Here is a 24,590-nt window from a genome sequence, read left to right as displayed (position 1 = left end):
TTTTATCTAATTAGGGGTGTAAAAGTTTTTCAACCAAACCTAAATCACTCTCGAACAAAATGAATGGGTAACAAAAAGTAACGTAGAAACGGCGGGTTATGACATGAAAATGAAGCGGTGTTTTAGTCTTCTTAACACGGCGTCGCGTGGTCATTACGTTTAAGCTTCACTGTAAATTGCATTTGCAGTCACTATCACTGTCCGAAATAAAGATTACAAAACTCAAGGCTTCACTCTACGTCTTTATTTATACCCTCAGAAACATCTCTCTCCACCGCCACCTAAAACGTTCGCCATGGTGTTTCCCTACATGGAATCTGTCGTTGGTACGCATTTCTCTATTCATTTTATTTGCACGCTTGACTGATTCTTGTTTGATTGAGATTTTTTAGTGATCTTGTAATCATTTTTCTTTGCCTTTTGAAATCAAGTACTGTTGATTTCCTTTTCCTTTTTTCATGTCTGATGATGATTTCTATTGGAATTATGATAATTTTCTCGCTTTATTTTTGTAGGTGTTGAGTTTTCCGGATATATACTGTCAATTTTAGGGCTTTTTTCTTTGCTTATTTTGACAACAGGATGATTTTTTTTTTTTTTTTGTGGACCATTCTTTAATAACCCACTGTGGTTTTTGTCACTAAAGTGTTTTCTTGGTTGCTCTGTGGTTTTATTTATTGGTTTTGTTTTTGTTATTAATCAAAGAGTATTGTTATATTTTGTTAATGTAGCGTAGAATTTGGATATGATTTTTGGGGAAATAAAATGTAATAGAATTCGGATGGAAAGATTTTCATATTCTAATGCAATTTATTGGATTGTTAAAGACGGTGAGGAACCTCTTACTTTATTAATTGTGTGAAAGACATGTTTGACCTTGGATTTAAGGATTTGAGTTTTCTTGAACCCACTCAGGGACACCTGGTATGAATTCACTTCATAGAAGTGTTCTTTTAAATGAATTCTCTTCAAAGAACTTGATAGCTTTAGTGGGATAGATGGAACAAACTGGTATGGTTTATTTTAATGCACTTTTGATTGGTCTGCAATATGATTTGGAAGGGTCACAACTAAGTAGTTATGAAATCACAAGAAGTGAAACTAGGTCAATCCACTGGCCCAAACTCATGAGCTGGTTATCTGATGTTTTTGTAAGCTGCAGAATTTTCATGCTACAGGCTTTAGTTTATAGGGTTTATTTTGATATTTTTCAACAACTAATTTACAGGTTTATACTCTTATGGTAAATGTTCTTTCTTTTAAATCTTCTGTGCTTTGTTTTGACATAATTGTTTTGTGTTGCTAAATTCATATACTTCCAGGTTTTATGATCTTGATGTATTTTTTTGAAACGTACCTGGATTTGCGGCAACATGCTGCACTCAAACTGCCAACACTCCCAAAAACTTTGGAAGGAGTAATCAGCCAAGAAAAATTCGAGAAGTCTCGAGCCTATAGTCTTGATAAAAGGTGTGTCTCTGTCATTTTCATTGATTATACAATTGATTAACATTGTCATCTGACTGTTAAGCCACCTTTAACTTGTCCTGTTTCTTGCAGACGATTTCCCTTTTATCAATTTATTCTTATTTGTTTTCAACAATGCTCTATGCTAATACATCTATGTCAATTTCCAGCAACTTCCATTTTGTTCATGAGTTTGTAACCATACTGATGGATTCAGCAATTTTGTTCTTTGGTATATTGCCTTGGTTTTGGAAGGTGAGTAATTCGTTGTTGTGTTAATGAGCCTTCCCATGAAATCCAATTATCACAATCTAGTTTTTCTTCTTACTGCAGAAATCCGGTAACTTATTGGTTTTAGCCGGTCTAGATGCAGAGAATGAAATAATACACACCCTGGCATTTTTGGCTGGTGTTACATTATGGTCTCAGGTGTTATTCTCTACCTAAGATCTAGATGGGTTTTTTATTTCTTCATAACCAATGAAAATCCATATTAACACAGAATTAATTTGTACACCTTATACTCCAATCCAGTGGTAGTGATTGTTTTTGAAATTTTTGTGCAGCTCACCGATTTGCCATTCTCTCTCTATTCAACTTTTGTGATTGAGGCTCGCCATGGTTTTAATAAAGTTTGTTTTCCTACTTGAATCTTCTGCTCACTTTTGTCTTATAGTTTCTTGTTATGAACTCTTGATTTTGGAAATGGCATTGGTATTAATTTCTAAATGTTTTGAGATTCCTTTTTATTTTGTATTATTTATTCCTGCTTTCTAATATTGGGTTTTTTCATCTTCTTTTACAGCAAACTATGTGGCTATTTTTTAGAGATATGTTCAAAGGAATGTGTCTTGCTGCTATTCTTGGCCCACCTATTGTTTCTGCAATCATCATAATAGTACAGGTAGGATCTGCTAGTGTTTTTTAAGCATTTGAAATCTTTTATGATTAGAATAATTACTTACCCTACTTTAAGTATTTTTCTTCTAACAAAATTATTTATTTACTATCCAGTTTCTTTGTTATTGTATTTCTTTTTTTCACTATGTTATATTTTCATTTGCACGGTTACAGAAAGGAGGTCCTTATCTGGCCATCTATCTTTGGGGATTCATGTTTGTTCTTTCTCTTGTGATGATGACACTTTACCCCATTTTAATAGCTCCTCTGTTTAACAAGTTTTCACCTGTAAGTAGTCATGAATTATTCTATGGATAATTTGTTCTGGTGTCTGCCACAGGTTTGACTTATTGATTTATTTTTACTTGGTTGTGTTCTCAAATAGCTTCCGGAAGGAGAGCTCAGGCATAAAATTGAGGACCTTGCTTTTTCCCTCAAGTTTCCTTTGAAGAAGTTGTTTGTTGTTGATGGGTCTACAAGGTCAAGCCATAGCAATGTGAGGATTTCACCATTGTAAATTTATTTGGTTTTGCCTACAGGTGTTTTTGTGTTTTACTGTGATCTGAAATTAACTCTTGCATTTTCAAATTTTTTTCCCCATGATTATCTTCTATGTTATCTTGGTCAAACTGGTTGAGGAAATTCAGTTGACAACTGATGATCGAGCAGTGTTGACCTGAACGTTTTTGGTAATTTTTTTTGAAGATTTTACATCAAACATTATTTTTGAATGTCTTTAACTAGTATGGTTTTATCAGTTTTATTTGAAAAGTTTTTCCATATAATTTATAAGATTGTTGCAATGTTGCAAAAAGTAAGCAATGGCACTAAATGGGTAAGTTTGTATACTGTTGTAGTTGGAGTAATGAGGGTTGCACATGCATTCTTTATTGCTGTTTCTGACCAATCTTAGAGAGATTTTTAACAAAATTTCTTGTCTGGTTTTGCATTATGTATGTACTCCTTACATTTGGTACCTGGTGTTTGCTGATTCATCTCTTGTCTATACTGTGCAGGCCTATATGTATGGATTCTTTAAGAATAAACGAATTGTCCTTTATGACACCTTGATTCAGCAGGTGTGGATGCATTCATTCGGAAAAATATTATCTTCATCTTTTCTATATCTGTCCTTTTATGTTTTTATTTGATGAATATTTTTTTCTCACTAAACATGGGACTTTGCAGCAAATCGCTGCTTTTTATTTCTGTTTAATCAAATGACTAGATATTACCTTGTGCACTTTAGTGTAATATTTTTTTCATTTGAAGTGGATAGAACCTTTCATTTCTGTGGTTCATTCCACTTGCATCTTTCTTTGGCACTATGGATAACCTCTTATTCCAAGAATGTAGCTTCTTCCTTATTGTATTGTTACTGTATATGTCCAGACTTCTCTTTGTAGTAGGAAAATGTCTTTAATTGATCAACCTTGCTTTTCAGTGCAAAAATGATGAGGAAATTGTAGCTGTTATTGCCCATGAACTTGGTCACTGGAAGCTTAATCATACAATGTACTCATTCATTGCCGTTCAGGTATGCAGTTATTATTTTCTTGTGAAGGCTTCTCTTTGTATTTCTGTTTTTTTCCTTGTCTCTATTTCTTATGTTGTTAGTTTTCTGTAGTCTGAATATTACTTTGCCATGAGTAGGGTTTCATTATTAATTATTGTCATCATCTTGCTCTACTTTCTGGTTGAAGACTAGTCTAACATCTCAATAGAGCCTTTCAGCTATTTTTAATTTTCGAGGCTCCAACACATATTCATAAGCATGGTTACAAATATTACAACACCATGTCTTGGGATGAAATCAATGGAAATACTGAGGCATTTTGCACTGTAGTTTTGGTGCCAAAACTGAAATCTCGGAATTCTTGTCAAGGGGTTTCTGTATCAGATGCATATTGGGTAGACTCCTCAAAATAAGTGGAGGAAGGTGTCAGTTTGAATTTGAGTCGGGGAATTTAAGAAAGAATTTTGAAGCTTGTGGGAGGCTTATCGTCTCGTTTTGCTGTCTCATTTATAGTGTTAAATTAACAAATATCTCACTGGTTGTGTTTTCATGCTGTTGCTTTTCGGAGCATTTTTGTGTAATTTACTAGGAATTTATGCTATTGTAGACAATGATGCATTTCTTGAGCAAATAAATCATGTCTCAATTTTCCTTTGAAATTTTATAATATGTAGTAATGATAAAATAGTGTGAGCTTGCACTTTATAGCTTTCATTTAGTAGTTTGAATCCCATTATCCCAGATATGAAGTTTTATTGTGATAAAATTTTATTTGGTCTATAGTTAATTAATTAGTAGAGATAATGTAGGCTCCAATATGTGGTTAAGTTTTTATCCTGTGTTACAGATTTATTGTGCAAAGATAAATGGTTTTTTTTTTTTGGCTCTTATTTGTATCCTTCAGTCTTTTATCTTTGATCTTTAGCTCTGATCTCTTACAACACTGAAGTCTGATCAAACACAGAAGTCCATGAACTGTTAAGCATTTAGTTTCATGCCATGGGGCTGTTACTTGTCTGTTGTTCTTTTTTATTTCCGCTGCTTGTGCAATGTTTAATAATAAGATATATCTTTTGCCTGTTTCATGGTTACTTATATGGATATAACTGATCTTCTTTCACTTGTTGGAAAGAAAAAAGGATTTTTTTTTTTTTTCCATTGACTAAGATAAGGTGCTTTCATGTGATACTGGCAGATTCTTACATTTTTGCAATTTGGAGGTTATACCCTTGTGAGGAACTCAAATGATCTCTTCCAAAGTTTTGGATTTGACACACAGCCAGTTCTTATCGGTCTCATAATCTTTCAGGTATTTGTAATTCTCATGAAAATGAAGAAGGGGGGAGGGGGTTATTTTATGATAATTTGGCTTAAGCAGAAGTTGTCAAAGATGTAGGTCTTAGATGTGTTATTCATGCATCCTTTTGATGCTATCAATTTGCGGCAATTTATTGTCTACTATACTTCCTCCTGCTGCAGCATACTGTGATCCCACTCCAACATCTAGTAAGCTTTGGTCTAAATCTTGTTAGCCGATCTTTTGAATTTCAGGTATTTTCTAACTGTAATGCAGTCTGGTTTGTACCATCTCTTTCTCTGTCTACTTAAAACTGTTTGAAACTTAATCTTAGTTGATGTAATAATTTCTGTATGTAGGCTGATGCCTTTGCTAAGAAGCTTGGTTATGCATCTGCTCTTCGTGCTGGTCTTGTGAAATTACAGGTAATTTACCTATCATTCCTGCCTTCCTTGATTAGAAATTGTCATTCTATTTTATCTATCCAGTGATTTGCAAAAGAGGTAAGAGTCCTATAATTTTTCTCTGCAAATCTGTCGGAGTTAAATGCCTAACTTCCCAGAGTTTATATGTTTTTAGTTAATTTATGTCTAGGTTTTTCTGATCTGTTGTCTTTCTTTCTTTCACTTTATCATCTTTAGTTATTTAGTTCCTGCTTTTCCATGTCCTTTGAATCTGTTTCTGTTTCATAACCATCCTAAAAATTTTAGACTGATAATATTTGTCTGGATTAATATTTTCTTCCTCTATTGTTTTATGAATGGGTATAAGTAGAGCATCCATATTGGTCTCCGACCAATAGCAGTTAAGCCTGGTGTTATATTAAAGTATATGATTTTTGCTTCAAATAGATATCTGTAACTTAAAACCATTGGAATCACAACAGAACATTACTTGCAGGAACGTGGGTATACTGATTGATATTTAATGGTTTTTCAGGAAGAAAATTTGTCTGCAATGAATACAGATCCTTGGTATTCGGCTTACCACTATTCTCATCCACCCCTTGTCGAAAGACTGGCTGCAATTGACGAACCTGATAAAAAATCAGACTGATAGAAAGACTGGTTGCATGGATTGTTATCGGTAGCAGTTAACTGCAATCTTGTGGGCGGCAGCTGTATCACAAGTTAACGTGTACAAGTCCCGTTAGAGCTTCCGTATGTATTGTACGAAAGTATGAACTTAAATTTGCCGGGAACCCGGATACTATTTTGTGATGATGCAGTACATTTTGAAGTTTTGCTAAACCTGAATGTCAAAAATTTGCCCCAGCACAGGCCCATTACAGCTTAATATAACTTTGGCAATAGGTTTTTGGGAAATTATAATAAGTGCCTAAAATTAAAGGGTGTTAAGTGAAATTATTTAAAACTCTAAAGATTAAGTAAAAATGTCTTCAATTTGAGAAATGATCAAACTGTCCTTATATATAAATTTCATATTTTTTATGGATTTACTATTTAAATTCAAAGAAAATTTTGGATCTTTCACGGGTCTTCCACAAATGTAATGAGTTTTTATATTTTTTGTTGACTTTTCAAATTTTTTAACAATTGAAAATGACAAATAAGAATAGTATATCATTTCACTTTTTGTTTGAATCAATTTATTGTTAAAAGTGTTGAGATTTGAGGGAGATTTTAAGGTTTGAATGTTTAGGGTTCTGATTTTGAATAATACAAAAATGTTTTTATTTTTAGGTGTTTTGTTTGAATTTCTTAAGGGGTTTTGTGTTATTGGATATTTAAATTTGATTTGTATTGAAATTACTGGTTGAAATGACAATTTTTTGTCGAAAAATGAGTTAGATTTGTCAGCGTTACGGTAATCTTTCACGGCGTTCCGTGGGGTGGGGGGAAAATTTAGCATTTTCAAAATTTTAGGGGGAGGGGGAAGAGGGGGAGATCCACGGGGGTCTGTGGAAAATTTTACACTAAACTGTGGGTTGGGTGGAAATTTACTTTTTTAAACTATAAAGTTTGTAAGAGATTAGAAAATTGATAAGGGCGCAAAGGAAAAATATTGGAGCTATTAACAGTGGAAAATTTATAAGGGGGTAAATTGATATTTTTCACACATAGGGTTTTTTAATGTGTAGTTTTAAATTTCATATCTGTTTTTCTTATTTTAGGGTTTTTTGATACGTAGTTTTCAAATTTGACATTTGTCTCTTTATATTTGTGTTTTTTTAGATGTGTTTTGCGATGTAATTACGAAATTTCAGATCGATTTTTCGGTTTTCTCATTCCTAAGCTATTTAAACGTGTAGTTTTTGAAATTCAAATATGTTTTTTCATATTTTTGAACGATTTTTTGATTGTTGATATTCTAGGGTATTTCAATGTATATAATTCGAATTTCAGTTTCGATTTTTGTTATTTCAGATTTTTGTCATTCAAATTTCAAGATATATCAATTTGTACTTTTCAGATTTTTGAGTGATTTTTTTATTGTTGATATTCTAGGGTATTTCAACGTACAAAATTTAAATTTCAGTTTTGATTTTTTGATTTTTTGATTTTTGTCATTTTAGGATATATTGACTCGTACTTTTTAGATTTTTGAAGATTTTTCGATTGTTAACATTCTAAGATATTTCAACATACAGAATTTGAATTTTAGTTTTAATATTTTGATTTTTGTCATTTTAGGATATATCGACTTGTACTTTTCAGATTTTCGAGTGATTTTTTTACTGTTGACATTTTAAGGTATTTCAATGTATAAAATTTGAATTTTATTTCCAATTTTTTGATTTTTGTAATTTTAGGATATATCGACTCGTACTTTTCAGATTTTCAAGCGAATTTTCAATTGTTGACATTATAGGGTATTTCAACAGGCCAAAGGACTATTTCCCACCCAAACTATGATGAATTCTCAAAGTTCCCCCCATTAACTTTGAAAAACTCATTTATCTACTCATAGGCCGTTAAACTTAACTGAGTCCATTGGTCATATCATTTTTCCCCTCAAACCTTAAAAACTAACACTTCCCCCCCAATCCAAGTTTTCAAAAACTGTATTTCCCCCCCTAGGGTTTCCAAACTTCAAATTCAATTTTTCCAGCGACGACTAGTGCTCTCCAAACACCTACTCTCCCTCCCCGACCACACCTCCTTTCGACCGTGCGGCCTTCGACGCTCCTAGGTGTCATCATCGAGACAAAGACGATTCAGAGGCCGCACGGTCGAAAGGAGAGGTCATCGAGGAGGGAGTATAGGTGCTTGGAGAGCGCCGGTCGTCACCGAAAAAATTGATCTGAATTTGGAAACCCTAGGGAGGAATATGCAGTTGTTGAAAACTTGGGTTGGGGGGAAAGTGTTAGTTTTTAGGGTTTGGGGATAAAAAATAAATTAAATTTAAGTTTATTTTTAATATTACAGATGAAATGACGATTTTGCCCCTAAATCCGTCAATCTGCCCTTTTTTTTAACAGCTCATAGGTAGGTAAACGGGCTTTTCAAAGTTAATAGGTAGGAATTTACAGAAAAATCATACCTTGGGTGGGAACTAGTCCTCTGGCCATTTCAACGTATACAATTGAAATTTCACTTCTGTTTTTTTAATTTTTACCATGTTAAGATTTTTGGTTTTTCACATTCTAGGTTATTTCTATGTGTAGATTTCAAATTTTATTTTCGTTTTTCAATATTTGTCAGTTTATGATATGTCGATTTGTATTTTTTTGTTTAATCCCCTATAATTATCTAACACTTCATTCAACACCCTTGTATGATGTCTTGTATCAAAATATATCTATTTATTTTTAACACGTTATTTAAATCATTTTTATATATTGTGTAATATCAAAATACCCCTTATATTTTTTTAACATTTCATTTAATCCCTAAATTATTATCAAATATCCAAATACCCCTTTTACATGAGATATAAACTAGATTTAATAAGTAAAATTAAGTTTTAAGTTAAGATTCATATAAATACTTTTTTTTATGAATTAATTTTTTTCGATTTGAATTAAAAAATACGAATCTCTTTCTTCTGAATGAACGTATAGTAATTGATATTAAATAAAAATGAGAGTGAAAGTGAGTGTTTAACTGATATAAAAAATTTATATAATGACAGTGAGAGTGAGAGAATTTATATAGATGTGGTGAAAAGTAATTTTGGTATTTAAAAAAAATTAAGATATTTTTACTTAAAAATAGAAAAAATGGATATTTCTACTTCAGAATGAGAAAAATAAAATTTTTACTTGCTAAAAAGATAAAATAAATATTTAATATGATTTCCCTAGGGCTTTCTTCCTTAATTACTAGCGGTGTCAAGATTCAGCAACGCTTTTACAGGCTGAAACAGGAACTTGACGTTCTAGCCATTTCAGTATCCAGGTTCCTTCAACTCAAAGGCACGGATTGCGTGCCCCGTGAGGAAGAATCTCTCGTTACTAAAAGGTCAAAGTAAGCCCAACTGTCATCATTGTCATTATCATTACAGTCAATAATGATAAAGCTGTCTCGTTGTCCAAGACCATGGTCTCACAAATACGGTGACGTTTAATGATGTATCACAGTTCACAGGCATGCCAAATGTCTTCCTAATGGTGCACGATGCAGGCCGTCCGGACTCATTGAAAAATTGTAGTAATTATGCGTGATAATATTACAAATTAAAGACCAATTGCGTTATCCAAATCTAGATAAAATTTTTTTTTTTTTGGTTGTAAATCAAATTTAACGGTTATCGTGGGATTATGAGCTTACGGACAAAACACCGACGTCAATCAAGGGTATCCAGTCCAAGCCAGTCGAATCCAACGGCACTTTAGAACTCCCTCTTAAATGAAAAACGAAAAAACAGATAGCTCATTGATGGTAATTTATTCCTCTCCCTCTTTCTCCTCACTCAGTCACCATGCCTAAATACCTCTAACATTTTCTTTACGTGAAGCAATCAATATGTCTCCTTACGACGCCGCTTTTGTCAACATTGAGCTCTCCAAGCCTACATCCATCTTCGGTCTTCGCCTCTGGGTGGTTATCGGAATCTTATTAGGTTCTTTTATAGTTCTCTCTCTTTTTCTCCTTTCTCTATGTATAACCTCTCGTCGGAAAAGGCACAACCATCATCAGAAACAACAGTTACCCGATAAAATAACTATTAAAACACCTATTTCTAAAGAAATTCATGAAATCGTTCACCAGCCGCCTCCAGTGCCCGAGATTCAGGTTGACATTGGCAAGATCGAGCACCGGGTGGTGTTCTCTGATAAAGCGTCTAGTAGTGATAGTAGAGGGGCGGGAAGTGGCTGCGATACTACGTCTTCTGGAAGCGTGAGTGTGGGACCGGAAGTTTCACATCTTGGGTGGGGTCGGTGGTATACTTTAAGAGAACTTGAAGCGGCGACAAAGGGTTTTTGTGAAGAGAATGTGATTGGTGAAGGGGGTTATGGGATTGTGTACAGTGGAATTTTGAGTGATGGCACCAGGGTTGCTGTCAAGAATTTGTTAAATAACAGGTACAATTGTTATTATTTTTTCCTTTTGGTTTGGTTGGAGTAGAAAATTTTTATTATTTTCTGTAATGTTTTTGATCTGACGTAGAAAATGGGCTTAAATGTTCAATAAGCTGTGTTTTGGTGTCTTGCAGAGTGGAAGAGCTGGAATTTAGATTTAATTATATGATATATTTTGCCATTATTTCTTCTGAGTTGGGATACAAGTTATTTTCCATTTTTTTTATTTTCATTTGATTTTATTCCTTTTTTCATTCTTATTTTGTGCTGTGAGTTATAAGATTTGTGCAGTAAAATGACCAGCTTTTGAAAAAAAAAAAATGAAGGATCTTCATCGTTTTAAAATCCTTTTGCCACTAATTTAGCTTGAACTGATTATCTGGGCTTTGATAATTTTACATATTTAGACTCCAGATTTTTAGTAAGTAGTTATTAAGGTTTCTGATGTTCAGAAGACGTATCTTCTTATTTTCCTTTTATGCTTGAAATATTGTTTTTCTTATGAAACGGATATTATTAGGGGTCAAGCTGAGAAGGAATTTAAAGTTGAGGTGGAAGCAATTGGGCGTGCTCGACACAAGAATCTAGTTAGATTGCTTGGATACTGTGTTGAGGGTGCACACAGGTATGGACAATTAGTTTTCCATTTCAAATTGTGATTTAGATTGTGCTTTTTTTTACTGTTGAGAAGAGATGTGATTTATTGTCTGGTTTTGCTTTTGTAGGATGCTTGTTTATGAGTATGTTGATAATGGCAATCTGGACCAGTGGCTTCATGGGGATGTTGGTGACGTCAGCCCACTAACTTGGGAGATTCGTATGAACATCATATTGGGGACAGCCAAAGGGTACACCAATTCATAATCTGAATTTGATTCCATCTACATGTGTGTGAATTGATTTATGGATATATCTCTTAGGGGTTGTATGGTTGCAATTATGTTTTATTGAATTCTTATAGATTGGCCTACCTTCATGAGGGTCTGGAACCAAAGGTTGTTCATCGAGATGTAAAATCTAGTAACATACTACTCGATCAGCAATGGAACTCTAAGGTGTCCGATTTTGGGCTTGCTAAGCTTCTATGTTCTGAGAGGAGTTACATAACAACTCGCGTAATGGGAACATTTGGGTTAGTTTATTCCATTCTTTCAGTCTCAATTTATTCTTATCATTTTCCCCATAATTTAGAAGATTCAACTCTAATATAAAAACAGGGCCTTGATTTTTTAGGAAACTAATTCTAATTTGTTACTTTCTGAAGTTACGTTGCGCCAGAATATGCATGCACTGGGATGCTGAATGAAAAGAGTGATGTTTATAGCTTTGGTATACTTATTATGGAGATAATTTCTGGAAGAAATCCTGTTGATTACAGTCGACCTCAAGGAGAGGTTAGTCTGGAGACAAATTTTGTTCTCTCTGCACCCATGTAATGGACTCCCTTTGTCTGATGACCAGTAATAATATGCAGGTTAATTTGATTGATTGGTTAAAAACAATGGTTGGGGATCGAAAATCTGAAGAAGTAGTTGATCCTAAGCTGCCTGAAATGCCCGCTTCAAAAGTACTCAAACGTGTTCTGTTGGTTGCTGTAAGATGTGTTGATCCTGACGCAACAAAGAGGCCTAAAATGGGGCATGTGATTCACATGCTTGAGGCAGACGACTTGTTTGTTCGTGATGTATGCTCCAAATCTTTTTCAAGACCTTTTTATTTAATGTACTAGTATATATTATTGGTTTTATTTGCTAATCATTTTGACTAATCATACCTAATTGTACAGGAACGTCGAATTGGAAGAGACTCTTCTCATTCACATAGTGAAGAGAATCGTGGTATTGTAAAATTAGGTGACAAACAACATTTAAGTGAAGGGGATTCTGATACAAGTGAAGGCGAAACTGTTAGGAAGCATCATAATCCTACCAAGTGGAGATAGTGCTTTCAGTGAAGTAGGTGTTAGTTTTATAAGCTTCTTCTTCCTCAATTAGTTTTCTTGAATTCTTGTAGTGCCTTCAATTCTAAGAAACCAATAATTTGCTAGTTATTTTGCATAAATTCTATTTCAAATATACATTCTTCAAATTGGGATAGATTTGTATAATTGAATCAACTTATTCATCATTCTGATGGGAAGTGTAATTAATTGTTATATTATGAAGTTTCATATATAAACTGGTATTAAGTCACTGTACTGGATGGTTTTCTGATGGATCCTTACACCAGCTGTTTTAATGGAATTACTTGGAAACTCGATATCTACAGTCACATCAGGGGCAACTCCAAATTCAGATGCTTCTGCGAATTGGACCCACTAACCAGCTAATTGAAGCAACTAAGTTTTGAATCTGCTCGAGAGTTCTTGTTTATTGATTTATCCCAGCTGACCATCAGCTAACTCTAGCCTGGAATGGGTCAAGATACTATGGCAGTTAGCGAGGCAAGAATGATAACGATTCCGGTTGTCTGTGGTAGACCCTTCTGTCTATGGTTTCTGTAACATCTCTGGTCCAATAACCCGACTCACTGTTAAGATATTGTCCACTTTGGACACACAGTCCATCATAGGTTTGTTTTTGCGCTTTACAACCCAAAACGCGTCTTAACAGTTATGAAACTCACAGACTATTTAACCAATCAAATTCTCCCATCACTAATCAATGTGGGATACATAGACAGACCCAGCATCTCTCTCGTGCTTTATCGATGTGAGATTCGCCTAAGGGTATCATAGTTTCCATCCATCCTAACGACAAAGCCCAAGTTTCATGCTTAAGAAAATCTTGAGCAATATTTCAAAGATAATTTGTTTGACAGAATTTCAGAATCATTCATGGTGCTCATTGTGTTTGTATATAAATGGATTAAAATACAGAGAGAGACAGACGGCTTCTTTAATTTTTTATTTTCTCATACTTATTCCTTTCTTTGGCCATATGCACCGCCACAACAACTCAATAACCGACTGGTGCAAACCCTAAAATCCGATTACATTGGGCTGCGAAGTTAGATTGGACAAGGGGAAGGCCCGATTCAAGTGTGTATACTGTACAGAATATTCTTATAGGATTATGGCCGCAGCCATGTAGAACCCTAGGACCAAGAGCATGTGACTCACACGTGAAGCTTGGAGCTGTAAATGCATAGATTCTAGGTGAATCAAACTTAAACAAAAAAAGAACTGAAATTTGATTTGAATTCAAAATAATTAATTTAAATTAACGAATAACAATGTCTCACTTGAAAAAAAAAAAGAGAAATTAGATGCGAGACAAACTCTTAAACCAATGTTAATCATAATTAAGCTTGAATTTAAATGTTGAAATTACTTTAATTAAAATTTAACTTCTTATAAATATTCTAAATTAGAGCTAAGGATTAAACGAAAGAGTTAAATTCAAACAAATTTAAATCAAATATAAAATTGTAAATCATGCTAGGGCGATATAATCAAGCCCTAAAGAAGTTGATGACCTTCTCACAGTAGACATACATGGTTTGATGAAAAGACAAACATTTACTCATGAGAGTTCAAAAACACAACTACCTATCCAAGGTGCACTCCTTTGTCCCACATCTAAGAATTTTTTGTTAGAGTTAAAAGGTAAAATTATTATTTTACCAATAATATTAAAATAAATAAAATATATCTCATTTTTCCCCTTATTTAAAAAACTAATAATTTTTCTCTATGATTAAGTTTTGTAAAATTTACTTTTCCCTCTAAAGTTTTGATTTTTTGACAAAACCTCTCTCTCTCTGTGACAACCAACACTGTCCGACCATCTCTCTCTCTTCTTTTGACCTTGTTTTTGTTGAATAAGACGAACCTTTATTTGAAAGAAGACGAATCTTCATCTAGATGAATCGATGGTTATGTTTGGAACCATGGGCTAGGAGAAGACCAAAAAGCAATGAAAACATGGTGAGCTATAGTTGATTCGATGAAAACATGGTGGTTTTTAATTCGTTGTCAAATGGAGCGTCTTTGCATGTCATTAGATTCGTTGACAATGACCGAGAGAGAAAGGAGGACTGAGATAGTGGTTGTCACTAGAGAGAAGAAAAATTAAGAATTTGAAAGAAAAAAATCACTTTTCAAAATTAAAATCTAAAATAAAATATTAATTTTTAAAATCTGAAAAAAGATGAAAAAATAAGATTAATTTATATATTTTTTAATAATATTATTAAAATAACAAATTTATTCTTATATTTAACAATAATTTTTATAAAAATAAAAAAAATAAAATAAGCATTTGAGTTTTCTGAACCCTTAAGTTTTTGTCTTTTCACCCAACCTAAGATGAGAAAAAGTCCTTTGGCCGCGGTTGGCCGGTTGCTTTCACACTTTCCGAAAAGACAAGGAGCCGTGCTTGGTGGAGTAAACTTTTTAGAAAGAAACGTCTCATTTGCTTTGTTTTAATATAAAAACTTATTTCTTCTATTGGTCATCTGTATTGCCCATTCACACGACTCCACGGGTCCATCTGTTACAAATATTTTCGTAACAGCATGTGACTCAACATCGACCTTGCTCTTCGACTACCAGTCAAAACATACGGCTCCTGCTCCACCTAAAAATCAAAGGCGCAAATAGTTATCAAATTTCAACGCGTTTTCGAAATTTCATAATATTATACCTTCTATTATCCATCCAGGTACAAATTTTTTCTTCCTTTTTCGCTTCACGGTCTCTGCTCTTAAATTTTCTTCCGGTTCTTTACTTTGATTTGTTATACACTAGTAGAATTTTTCTTTAATTTTCTATTTTCTTAATTTTTAATAAGCGGTCGAATTTTAGGGCTTATCGTAGTTGGTCAGTATTTCAGATCTGAAAATATAATCAGTTTCCAGATCTAACGTTTGGGTAAGTAATTTGGCATTTAATTGGCGTTTGTATTTGTTGTTTATTGTTAGTTTGCAAGATTGTGGCCTACGATGTAATAATTGAATGACACAATGCATCAATTGAAATAATAAATGTAATTTTTACATTCTTGATTTCGGATTTTGATTGTCGGTTTAAACCCTCATTAATAGATGTTTTAAAGCCCTAAATAGATGATTTTATGTTGTGTGAGCAAAGCTGTAATTTTTATTTGTTAAGGAGTTTTGGTTTCTATTGTCATTATTATTATCTTTTGATAAACTTGTTAAAATTTAAAACTTTGAGGAACTTGGACACGTTATCGATGATTTCCTGATGCTAGGTATTTTAAAAGCCAAACCATCCCCCAATACTGGGGATTCTGGTTTCTTGGGTATCCATCTAATACAAGGCCCTTATATTTTAAAACCTTTCTTATAATTAATGGTTTGGCTGGGGAAAAGATTTTTCCGAATTTACCAGTTGTCCCATGTTGCATGGTGAATTTATTCTATGTTTGCTCATGATGACCATACAATGAAATATTGGAAGTGTATATCCGTGAATATAAAGTCTGACTAAAGGATTTCCTTACCTTTTTTTTATTCTGGAGCTTGTTTGCTCCCATGTACACATATATGCATGGCCTTTTATATCATCAATTATCAGTTCACTTTCTATTTTTTCAGGATATATCACAATATGATTTTTGATGATCTGTTTTTATTTTCATCTTCTGCAGAAAGTACATCATAATGAGTCGTCCACAGGATCCACACCGCCCTCTCTTTCCATTTGGAAATCCTTTCCGAATGATATCATCGAAGGGTTCTCGTTTACCTGAAAGGCTTCTTTCTCTATTGATTGCTTTTGAGGAAACCTTGGCAGAGAGGCTTAGGAAACTTATTCCAAAGGACAAGAATGAGGTCCTCCGTTTGTCATGGATGAAACTAGCGATGGATTCACTTATTGAGACTCACAGTAGTGTAAAAAACCTTATAACAGAGCTGGAGCTTCCTGTGAGTGACTGGGATGAGAAATGGGTAGATGTGTACTTAGATATCAGTGTGAATTTGCTTGATCTTTGCATAGCTTTTAGCTCTCAACTCACAAAGCTCAACCATGGCCATCTCCTACTTCAGTGTGTCCTGCATAATTTGGATTCTTCCTCTCCAAAACAGTTTGTTCGTGCTTGTTCTTCACTTGATAGCTGGAGACAGCATATCAGTGCAAAGAACCCTAGAGTTGAGAGCTGCCACTCAATCTTGGAAAATCTGGTGCAATCTTTGGATTTGCCAAAGGTTAAGAAGTCTGCCAAAGGGAAAGTGTTGATGCGTGCCTTGTATGGAGTTAAGGTGGTGACCGTATATATCTGTAGTGTCTTTGCTGCATCCTTGTCAGGGTCTGCAGACAAATTGTTTGAGTTGAATGTTTCTGACACATTTCCTTGGGCACCAGCTTTTTGTGCTTTGCAGACTAATGTTAATGGGGAAGTTAGAAATGTACTTGGTTGTGGACGAGTTATAGTTTTGAGAGAATTAGAAGCAGTTGATACCAGCATCAAGAAATTGTATCCAATGATCCAAGATGGATTGGAACCTGTTGAAGTTGAAGAGTTCAAAAATTCTGTTAAAGATTTAGGAAAGCAGGAAGAGAAATTATCAGAGGGGCTAGATCTTCTTACAAAGGCAGTGGATGGGTTTTTCAAGATAGTTTTAACCGGGCGTGATGCATTGCTTTGTAATTTAAGAGAAAATGGCACTGCATCAGTGGTAGGGAGTAACGTAGAACAGATAGTTGGGAGGTGATTGTCGATAAATGAACTATGCTTTCATTTTGTATTGGTGGTATAAAGGTATTGTGTCTTTTGTTATGTGTTTTTTAGAAATATACCATCAAGTAATATGTTTTAACCATGTTATATGTGTCATACTACTATTTTTCTGGTTTGTACATAAACTTTAACTGTATAATACCAATGTTGTATAAAAGTGTTTGCACTTCAGTTTGCTCAAGTATCCATTTATGTAGCTTTTGCCTTCTACCAATAATTTCAATTTATGGTTAGTTTTGGTGTTTTTATATGCGCTCGGAACCATGTCTTATATGGTTATCCAGGGAATGTGTTTTTTTTCAATTTATGTCTGGATTAACTGTTTGGTGGAATGTAATGTCATTGGGTGCTGCTATTTTGCCAGGGCAATTGGCCTCGATATTTACTGTAAAAAGTTTTAAAAATATAAAAACCGGCTGAGTTTAGCAATACAAGGATGATGATTGCTTGGCTAGGTTGTGATGAATTTTTCTCCATGTTGGCGGAGGAAGTTACGGTATTGATTATGAATTTTAAGTTCGGGCCATGGAACAAATATGTATAATTTTTTGTAGTTAATTATCGTAGAGTAAGCAAGTTAATTTTAATACATGGAAATAACCGGCATGGCTTTTATGTGAGTTTGGGCCGGCTCGGCTTTGCTCATCAATTTGAGTTTTACAATTTTTTCCTGGCATTTCTTCATTTTTGGGAACTTTTTTTCTTCTATCACATTTTCAACAGTTTCTCTGAGGACGGCACAGTTAATTCGATTTGAAATTTTTGGTTCAAGCAGCCCATCCCTCACAGTACAAAAGTACTTGTTTTGCCTTCTAAACGCGTTCCCTGGATCTCCCTAATTATATAGTCATCATAATGTTAATGATGGTCATGGCTATGGGTTCAGAATTGGGACGACACGAGGATTTCATCAATCCATAGGCAAGCTTGTGCATTGATATGCGTCTACTCACAGTACTTGTAGGGTCTTCATCGGAAACAGAATTAATCATCGTAACCACCAAAATAACTTCCTTGACCCTACACGACTGTCATCCATTGTCTTGTCGGCCAAAGGACTATTTCTCTCCCCCATTTTATCTTCATCACAAAAAAATATTTACGGTAATTTAAGAGCTCAAATATTTATTTATGATTTAATTTTTTTTATTATAAATAAAAATAAAATTTTTATTTTATTATTAATATTAAAAACTATAAAATTTATTATATTTTTTTTATAGTTTTTAAAACTAATAATTTCGTTTTTACTTAAAATTTACTCACCTTAAACTTAGAATTTATTTTTAACGGTTCTCTGACAACTATCTTCGACTGTTGGTAACTCCCTTTAAAACCGAAAGTTATCATTATCCCTCTCAAGAGAATCCTATCATCTAGAATAATTTAGATCAGATAAATCTGGACGACGTCTTCATCATCTAGATGAAGTGTTTTAGACCAATGCTTTATTGCACTGTGCCTTTTTGTCATAGATAGAGGTTGGATTTTGTCACATCGTCAGTTCGTCTCACTTCGTCGCACCATTGGCTCGACTTAGGAGGGTGGTCAGAGTTTCGTCTACGGCTTAGGGGTGATAGTGTTGTTGTTGATAGTTAGAGATGAAAAGAAAATAAACCTTAGATTTAAAGAAAAAAAATATTATTTTTCAAAATTAGAAAGCTTTAAACAAAGATAAAATTATTAGTTTTTAAAATTTAAAGGAATAAAATTTAACAAATTTTATATTTTTTAATATTAATAATAAAATAATAATTTTATTTTTGATTTTAATAATAATTAATTTATAGTTAAAAATTTAAAATTTCAAATTATCACCATATATTTTTATCATTAGGCTAAAACTTGGAACTTATGTTATTTTGTGGAAAAAATTTTCTTTATTTGTCAAACTCGGGAAAAGTTGATTTGGTCACGGGTCACTCAGGCGGCGCTTGTCCAGTTCAAGAGTTTTAAGTTCACACAAACAATGTCAAAACGCTTTCCACCTACCAACACGCCCTCCCTCCTTCCTCCTCCAAATTAGCTTTTTATCTTTCTCCTTCTTACAAAATCCTTCTCGGTTTGGATTGGATCCGAATTTCGTACTCGGAGCCCGGTCAGAGGCAGAGAAGAGAGATATGTCAGCTGAATCGAGCTCCGGTGCAGGGGACCATACCATCGTCAAAGGTATACCTACTTACGGTGGACGTTATGTGCAGTACAATGTCTACGGTAACCTCTTCGAAGTTTCTAGAAAGTACGTCCCTCCGATTCGCCCTGTTGGCAGAGGCGCTTACGGTATAGTTTGGTAATTTTTCCACTCCTTTTCTTCTTTAGCTAATAATACAGGAGATCGTATTGCTTATCTGCTCAATTTCTGGTTTCTTTGTCGTTTATCCTTTAATTATGTTGCTTATGTTATAGATTTCACGAGAATATTAAGTTCTGTGCCTAGTTTTCCTGGTCGAATTTCACAAGAAAGAATATATTGTTTCCGCTTCATTTAGTGCTGTAGTCGCTGTTGAATTTCATATTATGACTAGGCTTAGCTGTGATTCAGTAGCGTTAGAGCTGTGGAATATATGTTTTCAACAGTTAAGCTTAGATTGTATTCATCTAAATTTCATCCTTTGGTTGTATCCTTGTTCTGTGATGAAAATTTTCACACCATTAACGAGAATTGTGGTTAATCTTTGTAATTTTTTCGAACTTATAAACATAAGCTTTAATTGATAAAATAAGCTGCCATTTATTTTATGTGAATATGGTTTAGGAATGCAGCATATATATCTGGATTTGTCTATCACAGTCTTAGAAAAAGAAAAGAATTATGCTGTTCATGGGGTTCCTATGACTCCCCTTTTAGTGTGTGCTGGGGATTAAAATTGTTTTGGCATCTTGGTTGATGAGATTGATATAAAATGACCTTTTTCTGTTTAGATGACTTGATTTTCTTTGTTATCAAAAATGTTAAAGAAGAAGTAATTTTTTTTTTCATTTCCTCAGTGCTGCCATGAATTCTGAGACACGGAAGGAGGTTGCCATTAAGAAGATTGGAAATGCATTTGACAATAGAATTGATGCCAAGAGGACATTGCGAGAAATTAAACTGCTGCGACACATGGATCATGAAAATGTAAGCGCAGAAAGATATCCAGTTGAATATTTTCAATTGAAGTATGATATTCAGAAGGGCTTTTGGTCTTTCCACTTGGGATGACAATAAAGTTTGAGAGTAACTCTAAAATTTCTTTCTGTATTGGCTGGTTTATGTAGATTCTCCACTTGAAATTAGTTCTACTGGATTGCCCAGATTTATTTTTCTTTTTTAATTTTGATCATAGCATGAAATTGTGCAAGAATTGTGGAATTCTGTTTTTATTTGGGTTTACAAGCTTATTGCTATTTCTTTATACACTGCAGGTTATTTCCATCAAAGACATCATACGACCGCCACAGAGGGAGAACTTCAATGATGTATACATAGTTTATGAATTAATGGACACTGATCTGCATCAAATTATACGATCCCACCAAGAATTGACAGATGATCATTGTCGGGTTGGCATCATGCACTTTTTATCCAGGCTTAAAAGATTTTATGTTTAATTTCTAATTGATTACTATTGAATGCTTTTGTTCTATCAAGATTGTTTTACATTTTTGTTTTCCTTAAGAAATGGTGATCACCTGAAAGTGGAACTTACAATACTCTTGTGCTGTAGTCTTGAGCATGTTTATTCTTCTAAATACTGATGCAAGATGGTTATTTTCTGAATAATGAATGACCTCCTTATGACATATGTACTGCAGGAGTATTTAGTTCATTTTAATGAAAATCTTGATGGGGGATCTTTTATTCTGATTATGTTTTTTCTTCTTATATGGTTTATGTCCAAGAACTTAGAAGGAAAATGCTGTTGATGCTGATTATCCATTGTCTCTTTTGCAGTATTTTCTGTATCAGTTGTTACGGGGGCTGAAGTATGTGCATTCAGCGAATGTTTTGCATCGTGATTTAAAACCCAGCAATTTATTCTTGAATGCAAATTGTGATCTGAAGATTGGAGATTTTGGGCTTGCAAGGACGACCTCAGAAACAGATTTCATGACTGAGTATGTTGTCACTCGTTGGTACCGTGCACCAGAACTACTTCTTAATTGTTCAGAGTACACTGCAGCAATTGATATTTGGTCAGTGGGTTGCATACTTGGTGAAATTATGACAAGACAACCCCTGTTCCCTGGCAAAGATTATGTCCATCAGTTGAGGCTGATCACAGAGGTATGGTCAGAATTTGTTAAGACAACTAACATTTACCTCTGCATTGGAGTGTTTCTTTCCTTTTCTATGTTTCTTTTTTGTTTTTCTCCTTCACCCCTTTCAGGTTTCTTAACCCTGGTATCTTTGTTAGCCGTCACATGTGGTCCTGTTGTCACTTTTCAACATCTTCTATCTGACTGTGAGGGTTAAAGATGGATCATCTCAATATTCTTACTCCGCCCTGATGTCTGATTGAGCATAACCTTGAATATTTTGTATAGGGACATCTATGTTAGGAGTTAATCCTACCATGAAAATCAGATTTCAAAGTTATTCATCTATTTCTCAACTGTCAATTGTAGCACTTGAATGTGACAGATGTACAATTTTTTTTTTTTTTTTGGTTTTCTGGGAGATGAATACAGGGCCAACTTTCAAGCTGTTAAAAAGAAACAGAAGAAAAATATTAGGAATCAAATGCTCTTCCTCTACACTCATATGTATCTTCTTTGTGCCACACTGTCGTTCTGTGTTTTCAACTTTCTTTTTTTCATGTGAATGCTAGAAGTTGGAGGTCATTTTTTTGTTTTCCATATAAATATATTGATCAAATTAGTTTTAGGTAACTTGTTACTTATTCATTTATTTTCTTGAATAGCTTTTAGGTTCACCTGATGAATCCAGTCTTGGGTTCCTACGAAGTGATAATGCCAGAAGATATGTTAGAATGCTGCCACAGTACCCAAAACAAAATTTCTCTGCTAGATTTCCTAACCGATCTCCTGGTGTAGTTGATTTGCTTGAGAGGATGCTTGTCTTTGATCCAAACAGGCGGATTACAGGTATAATGAAAGATGATTTATGCCTCCAGCTATTGTTTTAATGCATTTTTGTTTGCATTTAGGGTTCAAGATTCATGGATGTTGTAATTTATTCTAATGCTATATGGAATCAAGATAATCATTATAAGCAGTTGCTCCGTGCTTATACTCTGTCAGTATGCTCTTGAATAACAATTGTGCTTTTTCATTGTTTTCTGTATAACTGTTATTTTTCGTCATATGGTTTGCAGTTGATGAAGCTTTGTGCCACCCATATTTAGCACCCCTTCATGATATCAACGAGGAACCTATTTGTCCAAGGCCATTCACTTTTGACTTTGAGAATCCATCTTTTACTGAAGAAAATATCAAGGAGCTCATCTATAGGGAATCAGTAAAATTCAACCCAGATCCAACTCATTGAGGATGATGTGATAATATGTTGTATATGAAGTTTACTATTTATGACAATTGGGTCTTCCAAATTGACAAGATTAAAGATTAGATGGAGAGATTGATATTCATCTAACAATTTTTATGAGTGTTCATTCATCATTTAACTCTATCTCTATCTGTTGATGTTTCAAAAGTTCAGTTATTTGAATAAGAGCTGAAGCAGAGTATCCTCAATTTCTAGCTTGTGGTTCTCCTATTTATCATAGATCTAGGAACCAAGTTTAGTTCTGTGATTGATGCTGCAGGTATGTCATTTAAAAATAACAATTTTTGTCCAAATTTAGGGGCTCCGACCCTCTCTAACTCTAAAAGAGAAGGGATTCTTTGTTAGAAATAGAGGAGAGGATAAAAAAAATTTCTACAATCGGAGACAGAAATATATGTGACCCCACCCCGCTTTTGTCCCTGTCTCTATACTCATTCTTTTATATTAATATATTTACTTAAAATATTAACATATTTTTTTAATTTTAGATTATTTATGTTTGTTAAGTTTATTTAGGTTTTTATTATACAAATTAAAGTGGTTAATATATGAGATTTGTGACATATAAAATAGTGGGTTAGTTTTAATTTTATTTAATTTTGTTATTTAATATATTTATGCTGTGTTTAGAGAGCATGGAGAGGAGATTTTTTCTTGCAAGTATGGGAAGGAAATGAGAAGGAGATTTTTTTTCACGGGGAGAAGATAGAGAATCTTTGTCATCCCCGTTATAGAGATGGGGATTGAGATCCCATGTGAAGACGGGGATTGAGATCCCATATGAGGATGAGGATTGAAACCTCCTCTCCGTTGTCATCCCTAATTTTGTTCCACTTCAAGGGGGGACTTGGGAGTGGGCTGGATAGATATTTGCATCTTGTGGAGCAGGTATTCTGAGTATTTTAAGTTATTTCTTAGATAGGCTGGTTTTATTTTCTTATATGAATATATGATGTTTGCGTTCAAAAACTTTAATCTATACCAAATCTATTGGCAGTTTTTCAGTAGGAATGACAGAGGCTGTAATTTTCTCTGGTCCTTGGTCAGGTAACAGGTCACAAGGTCGAGGGGTAACACCACTTGTCATCCGTGAAATATCAGTGCAAGTCCATGGCACCTTCTTGGCTTTGGCTGCCATTCTAATTGTTGTATTAGAAATGCATATGCCTGTAAATGGGTCTCCTGGCAATCCCCTTCACCCTAGCAGCCATTGACACATATTCAGCTACAATATCCCTTGAATCACTGGTAATGCTTTTGGATCATAATGATTATCAGCATGTGATCCATAATTGTCAGTCATCAGAATGGCTCGTGCAATTCATTCCTCTAACATATGCATCTTTCACATATCCTCCTCTCCCTATAGCAGTCTTGATCCTTACCCCAGATTCTGTAGAATGGCTGTGTGTGATGTCTTCTGCTCTCCCTGAAGCATGTGAGCCTTCCGATGATCAATTGTCTTTTAGGCATCCGAAACCACTATTTACTGTTACAAGTCGTCTCCGGTTACAATGTAGCAGTCCTCAGTTCTTGTATTGGTACAAGAATCTGAATTGAAAATAAATAAACTGTTGAAACACCTAAAGAAAATGCCTGTCAATTGGTGAAACATGGATAAGAGACTAACCTGGGTTGGTGCCACCTGTGTTTCGTGTAAATTTCATCGAATAGTTATACCATTTCGGGTGGACATAAAAAGTTGCCAA

At 34.2% G+C, this 24,590-nt stretch overlaps 4 protein-coding genes across 5 annotated transcripts; all 4 read left to right on the top strand.

Annotated features, from left to right (window-relative positions):
- The first annotated feature begins 102 nt into the window (after positions 1-102).
- Positions 103-6,476, top strand: LOC123224503 (CAAX prenyl protease 1 homolog). Its single transcript, XM_044648188.1, has 14 exons — positions 103-326; positions 1,323-1,470; positions 1,638-1,722; positions 1,801-1,896; positions 2,034-2,099; positions 2,273-2,371; positions 2,542-2,655; positions 2,753-2,863; positions 3,384-3,446; positions 3,812-3,904; positions 5,079-5,192; positions 5,363-5,434; positions 5,540-5,605; positions 6,120-6,476. Exons 1-14 carry the CDS (start codon positions 296-298, stop codon positions 6,234-6,236), a joined length of 1,275 nt encoding a protein of 424 aa, XP_044504123.1. The 5' UTR covers positions 103-295; the 3' UTR covers positions 6,237-6,476.
- A 3,443-nt stretch (positions 6,477-9,919) lies between these two features.
- On the top strand, positions 9,920-12,872 carry LOC123222859 (probable serine/threonine-protein kinase At1g01540). Its single transcript, XM_044645845.1, has 7 exons — positions 9,920-10,668; positions 11,186-11,290; positions 11,391-11,513; positions 11,627-11,797; positions 11,930-12,059; positions 12,140-12,349; positions 12,452-12,872. The coding sequence occupies exons 1-7, from the start codon at positions 10,109-10,111 to the stop codon at positions 12,605-12,607; spliced, it is 1,455 nt and encodes a 484-aa protein (XP_044501780.1). The 5' UTR covers positions 9,920-10,108; the 3' UTR covers positions 12,608-12,872.
- A 2,260-nt stretch (positions 12,873-15,132) lies between these two features.
- On the top strand, positions 15,133-17,556 carry LOC123224588 (protein BPS1, chloroplastic-like). Of its 2 annotated transcripts, none has more exons than XM_044648328.1 (2): positions 15,133-15,329; positions 16,281-17,556. In XM_044648328.1, the coding sequence occupies exon 2, from the start codon at positions 16,294-16,296 to the stop codon at positions 17,344-17,346; it is 1,053 nt and encodes a 350-aa protein (XP_044504263.1). In that variant the 5' UTR covers positions 15,133-15,329; positions 16,281-16,293; the 3' UTR covers positions 17,347-17,556. The 2 variants fall into 2 exon arrangements, with proteins under 2 accessions (XP_044504263.1, XP_044504262.1); XM_044648327.1 differs by lacking the exon at positions 15,133-15,329 and adding an exon at positions 15,339-15,538.
- Positions 17,557-19,258: 1,702 nt separating this feature from the next.
- Positions 19,259-23,069, top strand: LOC123224587 (mitogen-activated protein kinase homolog MMK2). Its single transcript, XM_044648326.1, has 6 exons — positions 19,259-19,662; positions 20,361-20,490; positions 20,778-20,915; positions 21,307-21,639; positions 22,277-22,460; positions 22,691-23,069. Exons 1-6 carry the CDS (start codon positions 19,493-19,495, stop codon positions 22,861-22,863), a joined length of 1,128 nt encoding a protein of 375 aa, XP_044504261.1. The 5' UTR covers positions 19,259-19,492; the 3' UTR covers positions 22,864-23,069.
- Positions 23,070-24,590: the final 1,521 nt, after the last annotated feature.

Source organism: Mangifera indica, chromosome 8, assembly GCF_011075055.1.
Source record: "Mangifera indica cultivar Alphonso chromosome 8, CATAS_Mindica_2.1, whole genome shotgun sequence".
NCBI classification, from domain to species: domain Eukaryota; kingdom Viridiplantae; phylum Streptophyta; class Magnoliopsida; order Sapindales; family Anacardiaceae; genus Mangifera; species Mangifera indica.
The sequence above is the reverse complement of the archived record's forward strand: the minus strand, read 5'-3'. Positions and strand labels throughout refer to the sequence as shown.